Source organism: Tupaia chinensis, unplaced genomic scaffold (genome assembly GCF_000334495.1).
Source record: "Tupaia chinensis unplaced genomic scaffold, TupChi_1.0 Scaffold000502_1, whole genome shotgun sequence".
NCBI classification, from domain to species: Eukaryota; Metazoa; Chordata; class Mammalia; order Scandentia; family Tupaiidae; genus Tupaia; species Tupaia belangeri.
In genome coordinates, this window is record NW_006160014.1 from 7,792 (window position 1) to 27,341 (window position 19,550).

The window sequence follows — 19,550 nt, forward strand, 5'->3', positions numbered from 1 at the left end:
TAAGATTCATTCTGTAAAAACCCCTGTTGCCTGTACAGATTCAAGAAGGCAGTTTAAAAAATTGCTACTATTATTTGGACTCTCTAGACTTTAGACCAATAACATTTTTAAGAATTCAGGAAGTAGACTGAAAATCCTAAGAGAACTCATCATTAGTTATGGATTGCATTGTATATCCCCCCAAAAGCCATATGTTAAAGTCTTAACTCTAAGAACTTCAGGATATGACCATATTCAGAAATGGGGGTGCTGAAGATAAAATTAATTAAGATGAAATTATACTAGAGTATGGTGAGTCTGCAATATAACTGGTGCCCTTGTGGAAGGGGGAAATTTGGACATAGAGACACACACAGGGAAAATACCATATGATGATTGGAGTTATGCTACCACACTTAAGGAACCATGAGAAAAAAGAGGCCTGGAACAGATTCTTCCCCTAGAGCTTTCAGAGAGACCATGACTCTTATAACAACTTGATCTCAGACTTTGGGCCTCCAGAACTGTGAGATATTAATTTTCTGAGTTTTTTTTGTTTTGGTTTTTGGTTTTTTGTTTTACTCAGTTTGTAGAACTTCATTAGGGAAGATCTAAAAACTAATATGCTATGTTTCTTATTTAAAAATACCTAGTTTCTTAATTTCTCTATCCTCAATCTACTTATGGCAGTAAGATTGACTGAATCTCAGGCAACTAAGTAGAATGTACTTCCTTTGTAATCTTTTCAAGGGGGGGTATTTATGTGATATTCCTGATGGTTTTTCTACACTATCTTACTTCCTTCCCCACCATTTCTCAGGTCTTATGGATCTGAGAATAACTACCATTGTGAAGGTGTATCCTTAAGAGGGCCTGTAGTACGTACCATCACAACAGAGCTAAGTTTTGTTTCTTTACCACTGAAACTACCAATGAAGCCTGGGTTGAAGAGGTCTCTGCAGTTTAGAACCATCACTCACAATCGATAAAGATGGCCCTGTCTCTAACCAAAGGCACTGGCTCAAGTGAAAATAACCCAGGAAAGGCTGAGTCTACATAACAATATCAAGGAACCACATGATCTTTCGCCTTTCTCATCACAGATGTAAGGCACAGGACTCCTCCCAGAGGATGGCAGGAAGGTTCACTCACTCATTTTCCACATCCTGGATAGTGTCAATCAGAGGCAGATCCTTAGTTTCAGGTAGGAAGAAGACAGAAAGACCAGCAATGATAGGGAAGACTCCATAGATGATCCAGGGCAAAGTGGTAAAATATATCGTTAGAGCCATCAAGAGGGGAGCCAGTGCTCCCCCAGTTCTACTAGCCAGGAATTCTAATCCTGCAGCTTTTCCCCTGGGGGAATAAATAACAATTCTTAATAAGCAGGTAGAAAATCTACACTGAGACACTTTATTACTTGAGTATAAAAGAAAATAAAGCAAGATCCTTAGATATATGAGCAAACACCTTATTTTGAGATTTTTCTCTCTGATTTTTTAACTGTTTTGGTCAGGCTCAAAGTGAATCAAGGCCCAGTTTCATCATTTTACACCACCTGAGGAGTGCTGTGTGAGGTTAATGAAATGATGCATTAAAACTGCTTAGCACTCACATGCCACGAAGTCAGCTTTCGATAAACATTGGTTACAGCTTTTGTTAGTGTATGATTAGTATTATAAAGAAAGAGTTCCACGAAATGGAGAGTAATAATAGCGGAAGCAGCAGCAGTAAAGGTGATTCCCACACTTGCCAACACTGTGCGCACGGTCTGCATTTCTGGAGACAGGAAGGAGACAGAGAGACTTCAGAATTTTGGATAAATGAATCAACACCCATAACATTTATTCAGAAAAAAAAACCCTATAGTTTATTTACGTGTTTAATATGTACTGTAGAAAATTGCACAGTAGCAGAGACTGTGGATTGATAAACTAAGTAATGTAGAATTGTTAACAAGGAGACAAAAGTGCATAAAACTATCCGGATTAATTGTGGTCAGTCTCTCTGCCTATCTGATATTTGCTGGAGAGGAATAAGAAAAAGTAAGTCCAGCAAAAATTTGCTGTTATTCTGTCCAAGTTTTTGTACCCTTTCTGTAAAAGGTAGAAATATCATGTGGACAGTTACTAAGGAGTCTAAGACTCAGCCCTAAATTTGAGGACTTCACAATTAAAGTACAGAATTAAAAATGACCAGCCCCCCTGGTTTTCTCGAAGATGAAGGTATTATAACAATATGAAATTTTAAAGGATAAAACCAAGAAATTTCCAAGTAAACTTGAATGAGTCAGTCAACCTAATACAGATACATTATTATCATGGGAATAGATATACAAGTCTTCTTTGTTAGTGAAAAGGGTACAGAGAAGCACAATGTAGAGCAGTGACAGTTATACAAAACCAAGAATGAGAACCTCTATTTGGGGAAAAAAGAATTTGGGATCTACTAAATTGAAGTTTCAGAGAATTGTTTTTGTCTAACGCAGAAGTCTAACAATAGTTTTATAATATCTTAAAGTATCTTGCAATTAGGTAGGAAATGTGCATCACTGATATATTAAAGAAGAGGAGTAAAGCCTACACATCTGTAATATTGTAACGTCCCTGTATTCAGAAGTACATTCCATATTGACTGGCCGGTAAGAAATAATGCTCACATTGGGACCAGCAGTTGGAGTGATGGCTATGTTGCTGGACTTCCATGTAGTTGACCATGGTTTGAGTCCTGGACCTGGTGGCTTAAATTCATGCTGGGCACGTGTGTGTGCCTGCCCAAATCCCAAGAGGAGAATTGAGGAGAAGGGATTGTGGCATGACCATACCTCCTGGGGGGGTGATTTCTTGCTTTCTGTCTCTCTGTCTCTCTCTGTCTTTCTGGTCAGCACACATGCCCTATAGCAAAATCTCTCAAAAAAAAAAAAAAAAAAAAAAAAAAGAAAGAAAAGAAAAGGAAAGGAAAGAATGGTAAGATTTCCCTAACCAGTACATATAATACTTTTTTTTCCTCATTAAGGTATCATTTAATATAAATGCTAACAGAATGGAGATAAAGGTCTTGTAGACATTCATATAGTTACAATCCAAAAGGTGAATAACCTCCTTCTACTTGTTCAAATAAAATTTTTTTATCTGCAACTCATGGGAACCTTAAACACTAATTAGGAGCAATAGCAACATGAGTCAGTAGAGAAAGAAAATGACTTTTTTTTTTTTTAAAGGCTTTGCAATAGGGTGCATACACTCACCAGAGACAGAGAGAAGGAAAGTGAGAAATCACCCCAGGAGGAATGGCCGTCCTACAATCACTTCTCTTCCATTCTCCTTTCAAGATTTGGGACATGCACATACACATGCCCAGTGTGATTTTCAAGTTGCCAGGTCCAGAACTCAAACATGGTTGGCCATGTAGGAGTCCAGCGCCTTAACCACCATGCCACCTGCTGGCCCCAGGAAATAACAGTTTAATATGTGGCATCTTTGATATAAGCAATATGCACACAAATAATACAAAATAGAAAAAGATAGCCTTAATCCTCTCAAAAATCTGCAAGGAGTAGACTAATTTATTCAGATCTAGAGTTCTGATGCCCTAAACATCTTCTTACTATTTCTTTTTCCACCTTATTTTGAAGGCTACTTTGAAAATTGGAAGTAACAGATTAAAAAGGATTGCCAGGTGCTAAGCATAATTCACATCTTGTGAAATTCCAGCCCATTTTTCATGATCACTTCTTTTTTTTTTTTTTTTTGGACACTGTGCGCACGGTCTGCATTTCTGGAGACAGGAAGGAGACAGAGAGACTTCAGAATTTTGGATAAATGAATCAACACCCATAACATTTATTCAGAAAAAAAAACCCTATAGTTTATTTACGTGTTTAATATGTACTGTAGAAAATTGCACAGTAGCAGAGACTGTGGATTGATAAACTAAGTAATGTAGAATTGTTAACAAGGAGACAAAAGTGCATAAAACTATCCGGATTAATTGTGGTCAGTCTCTCTGCCTATCTGATATTTGCTGGAGAGGAATAAGAAAAAGTAAGTCCAGCAAAAATTTGCTGTTATTCTGTCCAAGTTTTTGTACCCTTTCTGTAAAAGGTAGAAATATCATGTGGACAGTTACTAAGGAGTCTAAGACTCAGCCCTAAATTTGAGGACTTCACAATTAAAGTACAGAATTAAAAATGACCAGCCCCCCTGGTTTTCTCGAAGATGAAGGTATTATAACAATATGAAATTTTAAAGGATAAAACCAAGAAATTTCCAAGTAAACTTGAATGAGTCAGTCAACCTAATACAGATACATTATTATCATGGGAATAGATATACAAGTCTTCTTTGTTAGTGAAAAGGGTACAGAGAAGCACAATGTAGAGCCGTGACAGTTATACAAAACCAAGAATGAGAACCTCTATTTGGGGAAAAAAGAATTTGGGATCTACTAAATTGAAGTTTCAGAGAATGGTTTTTGTCTAACGCAGAAGTCTAACAATAGTTTTATAATATCTTAAAGTATCTTGCAATTAGGTAGGAAATGTGCATCACTGATATATTAAAGAAGAGGAGTAAAGCCTACACATCTGTAATATTGTAACGTCCCTGTATTCAGAAGTACATTCCATATTGACTGGCCGGTAAGAAATAATGCTCACATTGGGACCAGCAGTTGGAGTGATGGCTATGTTGCTGGACTTCCATGTAGTTGACCATGGTTTGAGTCCTGGACCTGGTGGCTTAAATTCATGCTGGGCAAGTGTGTGTGCCTGCCCAAATCCCAAGAGGAGAATTGAGGAGAAGGGATTGTGGCATGACCATACCTCCTGGGGGGGTGATTTCTTGCTTTCTGTCTCTCTGTCTCTCTCTGTCTTTCTGGTCAGCACACATGCCCTATAGCAAAATCTCTCAAAAAAAAAAAAAAAAAAAAAAAAAAAAAAAAAAAAAAAAAAAAAGGAAAAAGGAAAGGAAAGAATGGTAAGATTTCCCTAACCAGTACATATAATACTTTTTTTTCCTCATTAAGGTATCATTTAATATAAATGCTAACAGAATGGAGATAAAGGTCTTGTAGACATTCATATAGTTACAATCCAAAAGGTGAATAACCTCCTTCTACTTGTTCAAATAAAATTTTTTTATCTGCAACTCATGGGAACCTTAAACACTAATTAGGAGCAATAGCAACATGAGTCAGTAGAGAAAGAAAATGACTTTTTTTTTTTTTAAAGGCTTTGCAATAGGGTGCATACACTCACCAGAGACAGAGAGAAGGAAAGTGAGAAATCACCCCAGGAGGAATGGCCGTCCTACAATCACTTCTCTTCCATTCTCCTTTCAAGATTTGGGACATGCACATACACATGCCCAGTGTGATTTTCAAGTTGCCAGGTCCAGAACTCAAACATGGTTGGCCATGTAGGAGTCCAGCGCCTTAACCACCATGCCACCTGCTGGCCCCAGGAAATAACAGTTTAATATGTGGCATCTTTGATATAAGCAATATGCACACAAATAATACAAAATAGAAAAAGATAGCCTTAATCCTCTCAAAAATCTGCAAGGAGTAGACTAATTTATTCAGATCTAGAGTTCTGATGCCCTAAACATCTTCTTACTATTTCTTTTTCCACCTTATTTTGAAGGCTACTTTGAAAATTGGAAGTAACAGATTAAAAAGGATTGCCAGGTGCTAAGCATAATTCACATCTTGTGAAATTCCAGCCCATTTTTCATGATCACTTCTTTTTTTTTTTTTTTTTGGAGAGGTTTTTGCTATAGGGCGCGTGCACTCACCAGAAAGACAAGAGAGACAGAGAGATAGAAAGTGAGAAATCACCCCCCAGGGGGAATGGCCATGCTGCAATCCCTTCTCCTCCGTTCTCCTCTTGGGATCTTGGGCACGCACGCACACGCACCCGGCATGAGTTTAAGCCACCGGGTCCGGGACGTGAACCGCGGTCGACTACATGGGAGTCCAGTGATATAGCCATTACGCTAACTGCTGGTCCTCATTATCACTTCTTTTTAAAGTTGGAAACACAACACTTCACAAACTTTAGCAATTTAAACATCAGCTATTGGTGCTGCCAGGTTGCCTGTGGTTAAGGTGCTGGACTTCCACATAGCTGACAGTGGTTTGAATCTCAGACCTGGCAGCTTGCTTTCTCACTTTCTCTCTCTTTCTTTGTCTCTCATGAGTGCACATGTCCTATAACAAAATAAATAATAACAAATTAAACAAAATAAATAATTCTTTAAAAAATAAAAACCAGCTATCATTTTAAGGCTCAAAATTTTTTTAAAATTTCTGAGTACATGGGTAGAGACAGGCAAGAAATAACAGGGAACTGATGCAATGAATAAAACAGGAATGCAAGACAACTTTTAAAAAATGGTATTTTTGGGAACCAGCAGTTAGCGTAATGGCTATGTCGCTGGACTCCCACGTAGTCGACTGCGGTTCGTGTCCCGGACCCGGTGGCTTAAAACTCACGCCGGGTGCGTGTGCTTGCGTGCCCAAGATCCCGAGAGGAGAATGGAGGAGAAGGGATTGCGGCGTGACCATCCCCCCTGGGGGGTGATTTCTCGCTTTCTGTCTCTATGTCTCTCTCTGTCTGTCTGGCGAGCGCACGCGCCCTACAGTGAAAATCTCTAAAAAAAAAAATGGTATTTTTGTCTAGCACTCATTTTTAAGGATAACAGATTGAAATTCTTACTATCCAAAAGTAGTATTTTCATAAGTGACTTTTAATCTGACAAAAATCTCATGGGCTCCTTTATTAACTATGATGATTTTTGTCTTGCTTAACGTACCTCTGTAGGGCACAATCACATACAATCGATAGGATTGGTAAGTTACACAAACTCTATCCCAAGCAAATATGCACGAAGTTTAAAAAGTTATTTTAAAAAATAAAAACAAAATAAAGTCCATGCAAAGAGGTGATAATGACTGCAGAATATCTTGGGGAGACTGATATGAGCCTGAGGACCCAATTGACCACAGCAGGGAAACGGCCGTAGGGTGCACAATGGGAAGAGCTCACACACAGGAAGAAGAATCTCACAACTGTAAAATGTTTGAGAGGGTTAAAAATTTTATTTAATTCATTTTTTCCCATTGCTCATATATAAAAAACTCATAGATTCATCAGAAAGTAACATAATGAGGCCCATGAACCAATGAAGGAAATATTTTTTAAAATTTATTTTCAAATTCATTTTATTCCCCGAAAGTGAGAAGAGAAAAAAGGATGAAACAGGGTAAGTATGGAAATGCAGGCAGCGACATATTTGGGGAAAAACTCCCAGGACATTGTGTTAGTTGAACAGAGGATTTGAAAAGAAGCAAAAGCTATAAATGTTTTAATCAGAGGAGGTCATTGAGTTATTAATATCACAAGGGCAGTAAATCAATGGAGAGCTATGACACTAATTATAAATGGTGATTTTTAAAACTCAGTAAGAAAAACATCAGGCAACCAATGATCCCTACAATGGTCTGTTTCCATCCCTTCCTTGACCCTTTCATTCACTCACTGGGGGTGGGGCAGGAACCATTGGATAGTTTCCAGTTATAAGATAACCCTGTGCATAATTTGAAGTGGATGCCAAAGACTTGTGAGCTCTGTGTGCTCAGAATTTAAAAAAAAAAAATCCAATCATAACATGAGCCCTCAATACAGAGAGCAAGTCACCTTTTCTGGCATACATAAGCACTAGGGTAACAAACTCCACAGGATTCTATCTTTTTTTTTTTTAATCTTTCAAAATATACATTTCTGGACACAGGTTGGTGCAAAAGTAATTGAGGTTTTGGACCATGAATTTTAAATCATTTAAACTAGACTCAAACATACCTTTATTAATCAAAATAGGAACCATTTTTGCCACCAAGAAATAAGTTTATTTATTCCTGTAGCGTAAAAATTTATGCTTTGGGATTCGATGAAGTTTTGCCTCATCTGCCATCTTCACTGACCTCTTGCCAACAGGCCACCCCTTCTTCAAGCATCTTAACAATGTTTTGCATGGAAAACCCTTCTACAAATAGCAGGATGCTGAAGATGCTTCCCAACAGTTCATCGAATCCTGAAGCACAGATGTTTTTACACTACCAGAATTAACATATAATCATTCTGTTAGTTATAAAATAATCTAACAGTGAGTGAAATAGGCTTTTAATCTGCTTAATACCTTGCTGCTACTGTACACTCCTTCTCTGCTTGAAAACAAATTATTTTTATCTCCATGAAGTCGGGAAAATTCCCCTTAATTAAGGGCTACTGCCATGCTAACTTATCCTCACCCTCTTGTGGCTAGATGCAATAATAAGAACAAGAACAGACAGAGCCCACATAAAGGAAGTGACCATAATGTGTCTTCAAATGGAATACCATTTCAAAGCCTCAATATTCCGTGCATGTTATTAAAAATGTAACTGAGGCCAGCCAGGTAGTGCAGTGGTTAAGCACTGTGTATATGATGCCAGATCCCACATGATTTGAATTCCAGTCCTAGCTACTTGAGCACATGTGCATGTGTGCTCAAAATCCTGATGGGACATAGAAACAGAGGAAAAAGGATTGCAGTATGCACACACTCCATTGTGTGTGTCGGGGGCTCTTTCCTCTCTCTCTTTCTCTCTGGCAAACAAACACACCCTGTGGCAATGAAAATATATATGTGATTGGAACCAACAGATGGTATAGTGGCTGAGCGCTGGATCAGGACATGGCCAACTACAGTTCACACTCTGGACCCAGCAGGTTGAAACTTACTCAGGGCATATATGCATACATGCCCAAAATTCCAAGAGAAGAATGGAGAAGAAAGGATTGCAACATGGCCATCCCCCCAGGGGGTGATTTCTTACTTTCCCTCTCTCTGTCTCTTTCTGGCGAGCTCATGCACCCTATGGCAAAAACCCTAATAGGGCGGGGGAGTATATTATATATATATATATATAATATTAACCAAAGAGCAAGCTGTCTAAAAGAACCTGTCAGAAATAAATGGAACCAGTTTTCAGACACTTCCAGACTGTGATGAAGATAAATATATGTCTGAGCTGCCTCTTGCTGACCTTTGGCTTTTTCCGCAACATTTCATTAGCAGAACTTGGCCTAAAAACCTCAGATTGGTTTCAAGGAATACTTAGCCCTTAATTTGGCAGCCCTCTTATTCCTGCCTTTAGGTAAGTGTGACCAATACAATCCCTGAGAATTGGGGAAAAGACACTTCCTTTCCCCAAAGTCCAGTCTTCTCTCACCTTGGGGCACATATGTGTTGACTAAAATGGAAAGTCCCGCCAGGAGCATGAACAACATCTCGCTTACTCGACGGCTCATATAAGTCATTGCAAAAAGTGCAAGAAATCGTGCTGATAAGGTGAGCACTCCAAAAAGTACCTGTAACAAGAAAATATTGCTCCCCAAGTGCTGAAGATTCAATGTGATGCCATAAAAGGATACTGCATTTGCAAATCTGTAGAGAAAAAAAAATAGGAAAGGGGGACGTCATACAACTTAGAGTTTGTTTTCTAGTTAATGGCCCAGGCTGTCATTGGTCAGTATTAAAGAATAAAGGCTGAGTCTTGGGGATGGCAGGAGATGTTGTGGTAAAGGGCACTGGATTTCCACATGGCTGATCTCAGTTTGAATCCTGGATATGGTGGCTTTCATTCTCTCTCTCTTTCTCTCTCTCCCTCCCTCCCCTTCTCTGTCCCTCTCTGATGAAATTAAAATAAGGAAATAAATAAAGTTACATAGAATATTTTTAAAGTTTTTAAAAAGAATGAAGGCTGAGTCTGACTTGTTAGAGTACTTAATTTTAAGATGGTGTTCTTAAAATTATCATAAATAATAGGATGGCAAAATATAAGATTGAGACCCCTATCATTCCGTTGTTTGAGCCCTCAAGCATATAGGTGTCAATGACAGTCATCTAACTGTCTAATACTGACCCAGTCATCTAGCCAGATGGTATATAGACACTGAACTTAGCCAGAGAAGTTCTGAGAGTTGTCAGTATAGTATGAGTTCTCCCTATCTTGCTCACAATCTCACTACTATGAAAAATTTTCCCTTGCTAGAGATTAAGGCTCCAAGGAGACTACATGTGTCGTCTCAATCTTGAAGCACAGTATCCTAACACAATCCTAAGAAGTTTGAGTTGAGAAGCAGTGGTTATCTCCTGAAGAGTCAAAGCAGAGACAGAGAAAATGATTAGTGACTAAATACATTAAATGGACACAAGGTCAAGGATGCATGTACTTTTCTCGTCTACCAGGTGTGGAAACTGTGAAAGCAAGAACTGATCAGAATCCACTTTAATCCTTGCCCAGAGGGTGCCTGTGGAGAATGTTCCTCACTAAAAAGCTTCTCATTGGGCCAGCCCATGGCCTGGTGGTTGGGCAGCTGGAGACCCCATGGCCAACTATGTGGTTCAAGTCCTAGACCCTGCAGTTTGAGAGACATGCCAGGTACATGTACATGCATGTCCAAAATCCTGAAAGAAAGGAGAGATGGAAATAAAGGTATTGCAGTAGGTCAGTTTGCCACTGAGGGAGCTTTCTTGTCCTCTCTCTCTCTCTGTGTGTCTCTCTCTCTCTCTCAAGAACACACAAGTTGTTTATTGGTTTTGTTTTTTTAAAAGTTCAAATCTTATTCCTGGGGCTAAATGAAAATTCAGGTAAACACATATATTCTAACTGCTCTATAGGAAATAAAACCAAAGGTTCCTTCTGGGGAACTTCAATTTACCCAGAAAGCATCTAAGGGAAAGAACCCCACTTTGATGATCCACCACAGCCACAGAATGCTAACTATAGATGGAAGCAGCCATCACATATCACAGTAATTCCAAACAAGTCCTTCCCTGACAATTATCTTTACTTTCTCCTCCCACTCTCTCTAGAATTGAGAAACCTGAGTCTGTGACCTCGGGGACCCAAGAGAGATGGAACAATTCAATAGTATCCTAGGATATGCCTAGAGAGAGTAAAATACAATTCAATAGTTACTTAAGTTTGGCAGTGGGTGTATATTGTTCTGTACACTTTCTGTGTCTTTAACAATTCAGAATTAAAATTAAATTTTATCTCCTGACCCTATTTATAACACCTGAGAGATAACATACAAGATTGTCTATGGAAGCCCTTGTGCTAAAACCCCAAATTGGAAACAAATAAAAATCCACCAATATTGAAGTAGATAAATTGTAGGACTATCCACATACATAGCAAGAAGTGCTGTCATGAGAAGCCAGGTCCCTCATGGCCAATTACAGTTAGAATCTTAACTTGAAAAACTTATCAATTGTGATATTGTATGCCCAGATTCTGATGGGTTATACAAATGGAAAGAAAAGGACTGTGGCATGAGGTCCTCTCTGTCTCTCTCATGTGAGTGCATGTGTATGCGTGTCTTTTGGCAATAAATTAAAAAAGAAATTATGGTGTGTTCACCTAATGGAATACTAAAACACTAAGGAGAACAACCTGCTACTAGTGCAACAAAATGAATGAGTCTTGAATGAATAATGTTAAGAAAAAGGACCCATTCACCATTTAATATTTAACATTATGTGAAGGTCAAAATCAGGTGACAGTTCTGCATAGTAATGGAGGTTAGAAAAGTCCTTAAGTTTTATTTTGTAGAGGGAGGAGAGTGGAGGCAACGATGATGGTTACACAAGGAAGGCTTCCAAAGAATCAGAGTTTTCTATATCTTAATCTGAGTATTGTTTACATTTTTACATATTAAAATAATCATGGAGCTGTGCACATTTATGATCTGTGCACATTACTATTTCTAAGATTTGTTTCAAGTAAAATTGAAAGAAAAAACTGAAAAAAATTAAATGTCAAAGTCTAGCATGTTGGAAATTTTCAGTATTAAACTCCAGGAATGAGACCAGTAGAGTAGCATAATTAATTCCTCATAGTATAATTAATCCATTTGACTCTATATAGCCTTCTTTCTACCTCTAAACAGCAATTATCTGTACAGTTTCTTCATCTCTTTTCTACAAATCAGGCCACACACAACAGTGTTGTAACCTTTGCAATAAGAAAGATTCGTATTTCCAGCCTTTTAATGTTCCTTAAGTACTCACCTCATAAAGGATATGAGACAGGTCCTTTTACGCATATTGGGTGTGCTGAAAAAGTCCCACATATTAGTTTTGGTCCGTGCTGCATCCAGCTCTTTTTGCATGATAGATCTTACAACCTTCAACAACAAACATGTTTGGTTTACCAACATGATCCCAGGCATCATGGTGAACATTGACACTCAACAGGACAAGGACAGTGCAACGAACTTTACATGCAAACGTTAAAACAAGATAAAGGAAAACGTAGAAAAAGTTAAAGGTGTCTTAAGGAATTATGGAGCAATACAGACATTTTTAAAACAAGGTCATAGACCTTGATATGCAAGGCCATAAGGTATTTACAGTAGAGCATAGGCTATGGATTCAGATAAGGAAGTAACAACCCACAGGAAAAGGTAGTTTTCAGTGTCAAATGCTTCTTTTATATGAAATGGCCATGAAAAGCTGGTGAACTGCACTTTCATTCTCAGTTAACTGCCCTTGTAGGAAAGTAGTTTTTCTATCTCAATAAGGAGAAGGTAGATGTCAGCTTATGTCTTCTCTCCATTCAGTAACCACCTTCCTGTTCCTCCTCACCTCTATGTTTAAGGTTCCTTCAGCATTCTTCATTCCATTTATGTGTGCAACTTTTTTAAGTGCCTTTAAACTCTTGTCTGGTTTATTTGTGATAATCAGCCACCGAGCAGATTCCACCTGCCACCTCATAAAAGAACACACAAGTGTAGTTATCTCTTTCTTGCTTGTTAGACATGATTATTGGTGACAGGTGCCTTTTTCCTATCATCTGTCACACGCTTCTTACTGAGTTAGGAATGATACTCCTATTTCATTATGCAAATATTAGGGAAATACGTGGTTTACCATTCCATACAATACACCTTCATGGTTAGAAACAGAGATTTTTGGATTCAAATCACCTCCCTGCTTGATCAGAGGGAGGTTTTCTAAGAAGCTTATGGAGCTTATGCTTGAGAGATTCTTACATAAATATTCCTTTTCAAAATATGACATGGGTTCTAGCAAACTTGTATTTATAATATGTATTCTTTTGAGGGAAAAAAAGTCTCCAAATGCTGTAAACTTAAAGCTGCTCAAAGGTTGGACATACTCTCAGAATTACCAGTTATGCTGGTACAAGTGAGTCATTTATTTACATCTGCCTCAGTTTCTTCAACAATATAATGGGGTCAGTAGAGCCATCTTCCTTGTAGGGATTTTATAAGGATAAAATGGGGTAATAGGTAAGTTTGACATAAATTACACAATCCTCTTGATCAATATTCATCTCACCATATTAAATCTTTAGTAATCTCTGTCACTCATTGATTTCTAACTATTCTTATTTTCCCTTAGATTGGTTTTAAGTGTAAGGATAAAGTTAGCCAAAAATATATGCTTTTTAAAATTATTTAAGGGAAGGGGCTGGCTCCATGGCTTAGTTGTTATATCAGCTGGATCCAACATGGCTGATTGCACAGTTCAAATCCTGGACTCAGCAGCTTGAAAAACACATTGGGGGGACCAGGAGATGGCATAATGGTTACATCGGTAGGTTCACACGTAGTTGACCATGGTTTGAGTGCGGGACGAATTGGCTTGAAACTTAGGTCAGGCATGTGTGGGTGGTTGCCCAAAATCTCCTAGAGGAGAATGGAGGAGAAAGAATTGCAGCATGGCCCTTGGGTGGAGTGGGGGGGAGGTTGTGATTTCTCACTTTCTGTCTCTCTGTCCCTCTTAGACGCTCCAGTGAGCACATGCACCCTATAGTAAAAAAAAAAAAAAAAAACCAACTCTTAAAAAAAGAAAGAAAAACACATTGAGTACATGTATGTGCATGCCCAAAATCCTGAAAGGAGGGAGGCAGAAAAGAGAAGGAATTGTGGCAAAACAATTCCCCATAGGGGGCTTGCTTTTTCCTCTCCATTTCACTCTGTCTGTCTTCTTTGTCTCTCTCTGGTATGTGCACACACCTTCTAGGAAAAGAAAATATTTAAGGGAAGAGGAAATGCTGAACACATGACATAAATGACCTAATCTACATGCCAGTTTTTAGTACTGGAGAAACTCTGCTGCTCTTTTGTCAATAGACTTGATGCTTCTTTTTATCCAATTTCACCAGCAAGAATGAAAAGAACGAAGACTCTGCTATAGCCCAATTCATTCCATGACCAAAGGTGAATCAAGAACATTTCTGTTTGAAAATTTTGAGTCGATACTTTTATTAAGAAAAACAATATTGAAATAATTCTGAATCCACTATCCTGGGCAATGTTTAAGGAAAGTGGCAGAAGGAGCCAGCAGGTAGTGTTGTGGTTAAGGTGCTGGACTCCCACATGGCCAACAAGAATTTGAGTCCCAGACCTAGCAGCTTGAAAATCAGGTGATATGATGATTAAGGTGCTGGAATTCCCACATGGCTGACCACGGTTTGAGTCCCGGACCTTGCTTTCTAACTCTCTCTCTCTTACTCTCTCTGTCTTTCTTTGGAAAAACTCATTAATAACATACTAAATAAATAAATAAATAATATTAAAAAAAAAAAAAAAGAAAATCACGGGCGCCTATGCATGTGTACCCAGAGTCTCAGGAGGAGAATGGAGGAGAAACGATTGTGGCATGGCTGTGCCCCTTACTGGGTGATTTCTCACTTTCCCTCTCTCTGTCTCCATCTCTCCTTGGTGAATGAATTCTCCCTATGGCAAAAACCTGAGAAAAAGAAGGAAAGAAAAATGGCAGAAAATACATAGAACTTCTAGGAGAAGAGTTATTATTTCTTCCCATTTTGTTTTTTCAATTTCAGAAAGTTAACTTGTGGGACAATAGGTTTAGGTCCAGACTTGAGAATAAGAAAATCAATATGTTCTGATTCGGTATTTATTTCTATCCCTAGACTCCATAAAATAAAGTAAGAGAGTAAGTTCATACCTTGAGAAGAGAAAGAAGGCAAATAAAGGTACAGACAATACCAGCTGCAGGGTGCGCCACTCTCGAAAGACAAAGGCCAGGCCTCCCAGGATTATCTGCCCCACACTGAGGGCACAGGTTGTTAGTACTATTACCATGGGTTTAGACTGGGTCCTTATCCACTCTAAAGCTAAAATAAACACCAGGATATTCAAGTTAGATAAAGCTGAAATTTCAAAATCAAATTCAAGGCCTGGATAATGCAGATCAAAACTGTTGACTTACCAAGTATACAAGCATTTGACAAAAGGACTGTGGAAGAAAAGCCTGCCAAGAAGCGTAGAGAGCAGTAAATGGAGAAGGTGGGAGCAAAGGCAGTAGAGGTCTCACAAATGCTCATCTGGAGGTAAGAGCATAGGAGAACCAACTTTCGCCCAAACCTGAGAAACAGAGAGTCATATTAGATTACAGCATCTATAATAACTAGTCAAAATAAAGATAGAACTGCTCCATGAACACTATAGGCTTGTACCCTGAAAAAAGGCAATCTATATGTCGTAAAGATATCTGCACCCCAATATTTATTGCAGAATCATTCACAATCGCTAAGATATGGAATTAACTTAAGTGTCCGACACAAATGAGTGGATATGTAGATATATGCGACAGAATATATCAACCATTAAACCATTAAAAATAATGGAATCTTGTCATTTGAGGTAAAAATGGGTGGACATTAAGTTAAGTGAGACGAGGCAATGGTGGGTTCCTTCTTAGGCAGGCCAAGAGAGCAGGCCTAGATTGGTCTCCATGTGCCTGGTTCTAAGTCCTTTGCATCTTCCTGCCCATGCCTGGTGGGGAAAGGAAAGGGAAATTCAACCTTGCCGCTTGCAGCTTGTGCCTGAGACAAAAAGGACAACAGGCACAGACCTTTTTGTCTGATCCCAGCTCCAACCTTCTTTTTGTTCTCCTCTCTGCAGCCTGTCTCCCACTGCACTCCAGGAAGACCTCTTTAGCTCCTGGTGAATGCTCTTCCAACTCGCCCAGCTCTCCCCTGCACCACGAAGAAAATGGAACTGTTCAAGAAAGCCAAACTGAGGGAACAGGCCAAGCAGTAGGATTACATGGTCACCTGCATGAAGATGGTGGCAAAGTGCCAAGCTGCCCTACTAGAAGTAGGCCAACCAGCTCTATGGCCTACAAGAAAGTGGTTGTGAGCTGCAGGTCCTCCTGGAGGGTCATCTCGAGCATTGAGCAGAAGACTACACCTCTGACAAGACTTGGAAGCTGATTAAGAACTATTAGTAGAAAGTAGCACTAAGAGGGAAAATGATCATAATTAGTGCTCATAGAAAAAAAGAAAATGTTCCAAATAAACAACCTAACAATGCATCTCAAGGAACTGGAAAATAATTAAGAGCATATATAAATGAAATAGAGAACAAAAAAGAGTAAAACAGGAAATAAACAATGAATTGAAAAGCTGATTCTTTGAGAACATAAACAGAATTGATAAGCCATTAGCTATATTAACTATGAAAAAGAGAGAGATCAGAGAAATAAAATTTAGAAATAAAAGAGGAGACATTACAACAAATCACAGAAATACAAAAGTTTATCAGGGGTTACTGCAAGCAACTATATGCTAACAAGGTGGAAAATCTAGACAAGATGGACAAATTTCTGGCCACATATAGCATACCTAGTTTGAATCAAGAACGTATAGAAAGCCTGAACAAACTAATAATAAGTAAAGAAATGAAACTCTCCCAACAGTGAAAAGCCCAGGTCGGGAAAGCTTCACTGCTGATTTACATAAATCTTTTAAGAAACAACCAATACCAGTTCCTCTCAAAACATTTCAAAAGATCCAAGGAAGATAATCTGCCCAAACATTTTTATGAGGCTGCTATTACCCTGAAATGAAAAGTAGACAGGGCATAATAAAAGAAGAAAACTATGTGATAATACTCCTAATGAACAGAGCTGCGAAAATCCTTAACAAAATACTAGCAAATCAAATTAAAAGACACATTAAAAAAAGATTATACAGCATGTTTTTTTTTTAATGACTGAGTAGTATTCCATAGTGTATATTTGCCACATTTTTTCAATCCAGTCATCTATTCTTGGACATTCGGGTGGGGTCCATGTCATAGCAATTGTGAATAATACTGCAATAAACATGAATGTACTAGTGTTTTTCTGACTGTTTTCCGATTCTTTGAGTAAATACTCAGGAGTGTAACTACTGGGTCATATGGTAGTTCTGGTTTTAAGGTTTTTAAGGGACCTCCATATTACTCTCCACAGTGGTCGTACTAACTTACCTTCTCACCAACAGTGTAGGAGTGTTCCCTTTTCACTGCAGCCTTGACCCCACTTGTCATTCTTTCTTTCTATTTAAATCTTAGCTATTCTAACTGGGGTTAAGTGGTAGCTCATTGTGATTTTGATTCACATTTCCCTTATGATAAAAGATGCTGAGCAATAAGACCCTGAAATTTGATACAAAGTTAATGAATATGGAAGATTTAATGCTAAGCAAAGCAAGCCCTCCTACGGTAGCAGTCCCACCTGAGGTGGAAGTTGTAAAAGTTGGGATATTCAATGCACAAACAGATTCCAGAAAGGATGAATAGGCCTAGAGTTATCACAGGGATAAGCCAGGGGGAAATGCTTGAGAAATGCTCATTTGCTTCTGTTTGGCAATGGTAGGTTAATATTTGTCCATCCCTTTAACTCCCCAATGTAGACAATCACCATACTAATTTACTTCTGTATCAGCTCTCTGAGGATCAAGGCAGCCTTAACAGTGTACAATGAATATTAGAACTCAGCAAATCTTTATGAAAGAACTAATAATAGCTGAGATGAGAACAAATGATCACTGCAGAGTAAGGACAGCCCTAATCTGGAGACACTCACCTGTCTGAGAGATAACCATATATGAGGCCTCCCACTAGCATTCCAGTCATAAATATAAACTGAGCTGCTGATTTCAATAGCCGATAATCACATACTAGGTCCCACTGGAAAAAAAAAGGATATTAGCACAGCAAGAAATCATAGCAGTTTATGATACCTTACTATTCAATTGCTCCAGCGGCCCTCAGTGAACCATGTCCAGCCTCTGTTTACTAAAATTATTGACCTATCTCACTTAAGTCTTAGCTTAAGCATGGCTTTCTCTAGAAATCCAAGTTATATCATGCTCTATCTTTATATTCACTGAGCACTACATAACTCAATATATTCCAAGGATTGAAAACATCAAGGAGGTTCTTTTGTTTTTATTTGAATGCTGATGCCTGAATTTAATAAGTTGTTTTTCTGACATGCAGACAAGGCGTGGAGTTTTTTAAATTAACACAGATATTTCCAATTTGCAACCTTGACTGAGAACAAAAGATCAAGAACATTTTTCACACGTTACATCAAGTACTTGTCTAATCATCTATCTTTACACCAGATTTAAAGCTCTGTGATAGTAGAGTTCATGTCTAGTTGGTTGGATTTATTGCCTCAAAATCAATGTAAGTGCCTAACAATTAAAAAATAAGCAATCACTACTACCTGACAAAAATAAGAGAGCTGACTACAGTACCTACATAATAACTGAAAACTTTAGGCATGTTTATGTCCTTCTAAACACCCTGATCATGTACCCAGAGGACATAAATGAGGCCCTTTACCTCAGTCACAATGGTTGAGGAGAAGGAGCTTCTATCATACACCCAGCCATCCACACAGGGTTCCATATCTGGCTCACTGGTGTTGGGTATTGAACCATTCAGATGAAGGAGCTGCCACTGGGGATGGATAAAGCGACGGCAATTCTCTGGCTTCATGTTTGAATCCAGTGGGATGGAGATTCTCAGGAGGGCATCTTGGCTGAGGATCCCAGTATCATTATCAGAAAAAGTGTTGTTATCAAGGATGGGAACCCAACAACGATGACCAGGAATGGCTCCAGTGAAGTTCTCCAATAGTATATGAGCTACTACTACCATGTGAGAGGGAAGAGTTATAAAAAACTGAAAGATCTGGAATTTTCCCATACCTCCAACTTGACTTAAAAGCTCCTCAAAAGCCATCAAATGCAAACAGCTGATTCCTAAGAGAAACTTTGTGGAGATTAAAAATCAAAGAGAGAAAATCCTTCCTTTGGTTAATTCACATTAAGTATGTGTTAATTCCTCACCTCAATTTCTCATCAGTAGGCTCCACCTCACTATTGCAACAGAGTAGTGGAAACACTTTTGCCAATCCTTTTTGGAATTAGGAAGTAAATCTTTTTCAGTAAACTCATAAAAATAATGTTTAGCAGAGATAAGTATGGCTGTTAACAATAAAATCTGTTTAAAGGTTTACCCTCTGAATCTTCCTGTCCTCAGTGACTCAAAATTAGCATTAGACTTTGGCATGTACCTGATCTTTTAAAGAAATAAAACAAGCCTACTTAACAGTCTTCAGCTATTTCCAGGAAATGGAATCCAGAGAAACATAAGCAAACTCCTTTGTGAAACAAAAAGATAAATTAACTCC

The 19,550-nt window shown here is 38.4% G+C and overlaps 1 protein-coding gene across 1 annotated transcript; it reads right to left on the bottom strand.

Annotated features, from left to right (window-relative positions):
- Positions 1-1,127: 1,127 nt before the first annotated feature.
- Positions 1,128-19,158, bottom strand: LOC102482866 (solute carrier family 22 member 10). The gene is made up of 9 exons (XM_006156548.1): positions 18,698-19,158; positions 17,931-18,034; positions 15,288-15,442; positions 15,024-15,192; positions 12,675-12,798; positions 12,099-12,214; positions 9,253-9,467; positions 1,663-1,758; positions 1,128-1,372 (listed from the first exon to the last, which is right to left on the bottom strand). Exons 1-9 carry the CDS (start codon positions 19,097-19,099, stop codon positions 1,128-1,130), a joined length of 1,626 nt encoding a protein of 541 aa, XP_006156610.1. The 5' UTR covers positions 19,100-19,158.
- Between the last annotated feature and the right edge of the window lie 392 nt (positions 19,159-19,550).

Coding starts and splice junctions, on each gene's coding strand:
- LOC102482866 (XM_006156548.1), bottom strand. CDS start 19,099: ATGGCTTTTGAGGAGCTTTTAAGTCAAGTTGGAGGTATGGGAAAATTC. Junction 15,193..15,287: donor GTCAAATGCTTGTATACTTG/GTAAGTCAACAG, acceptor TGTTTATTTTAG/CTTTAGAGTGGATAAGGACC. Junction 1,759..9,252: donor CAACACATATGTGCCCCAAG/GTGAGAGAAGAC, acceptor TCCTGTCTCCAG/AAATGCAGACCGTGCGCACA.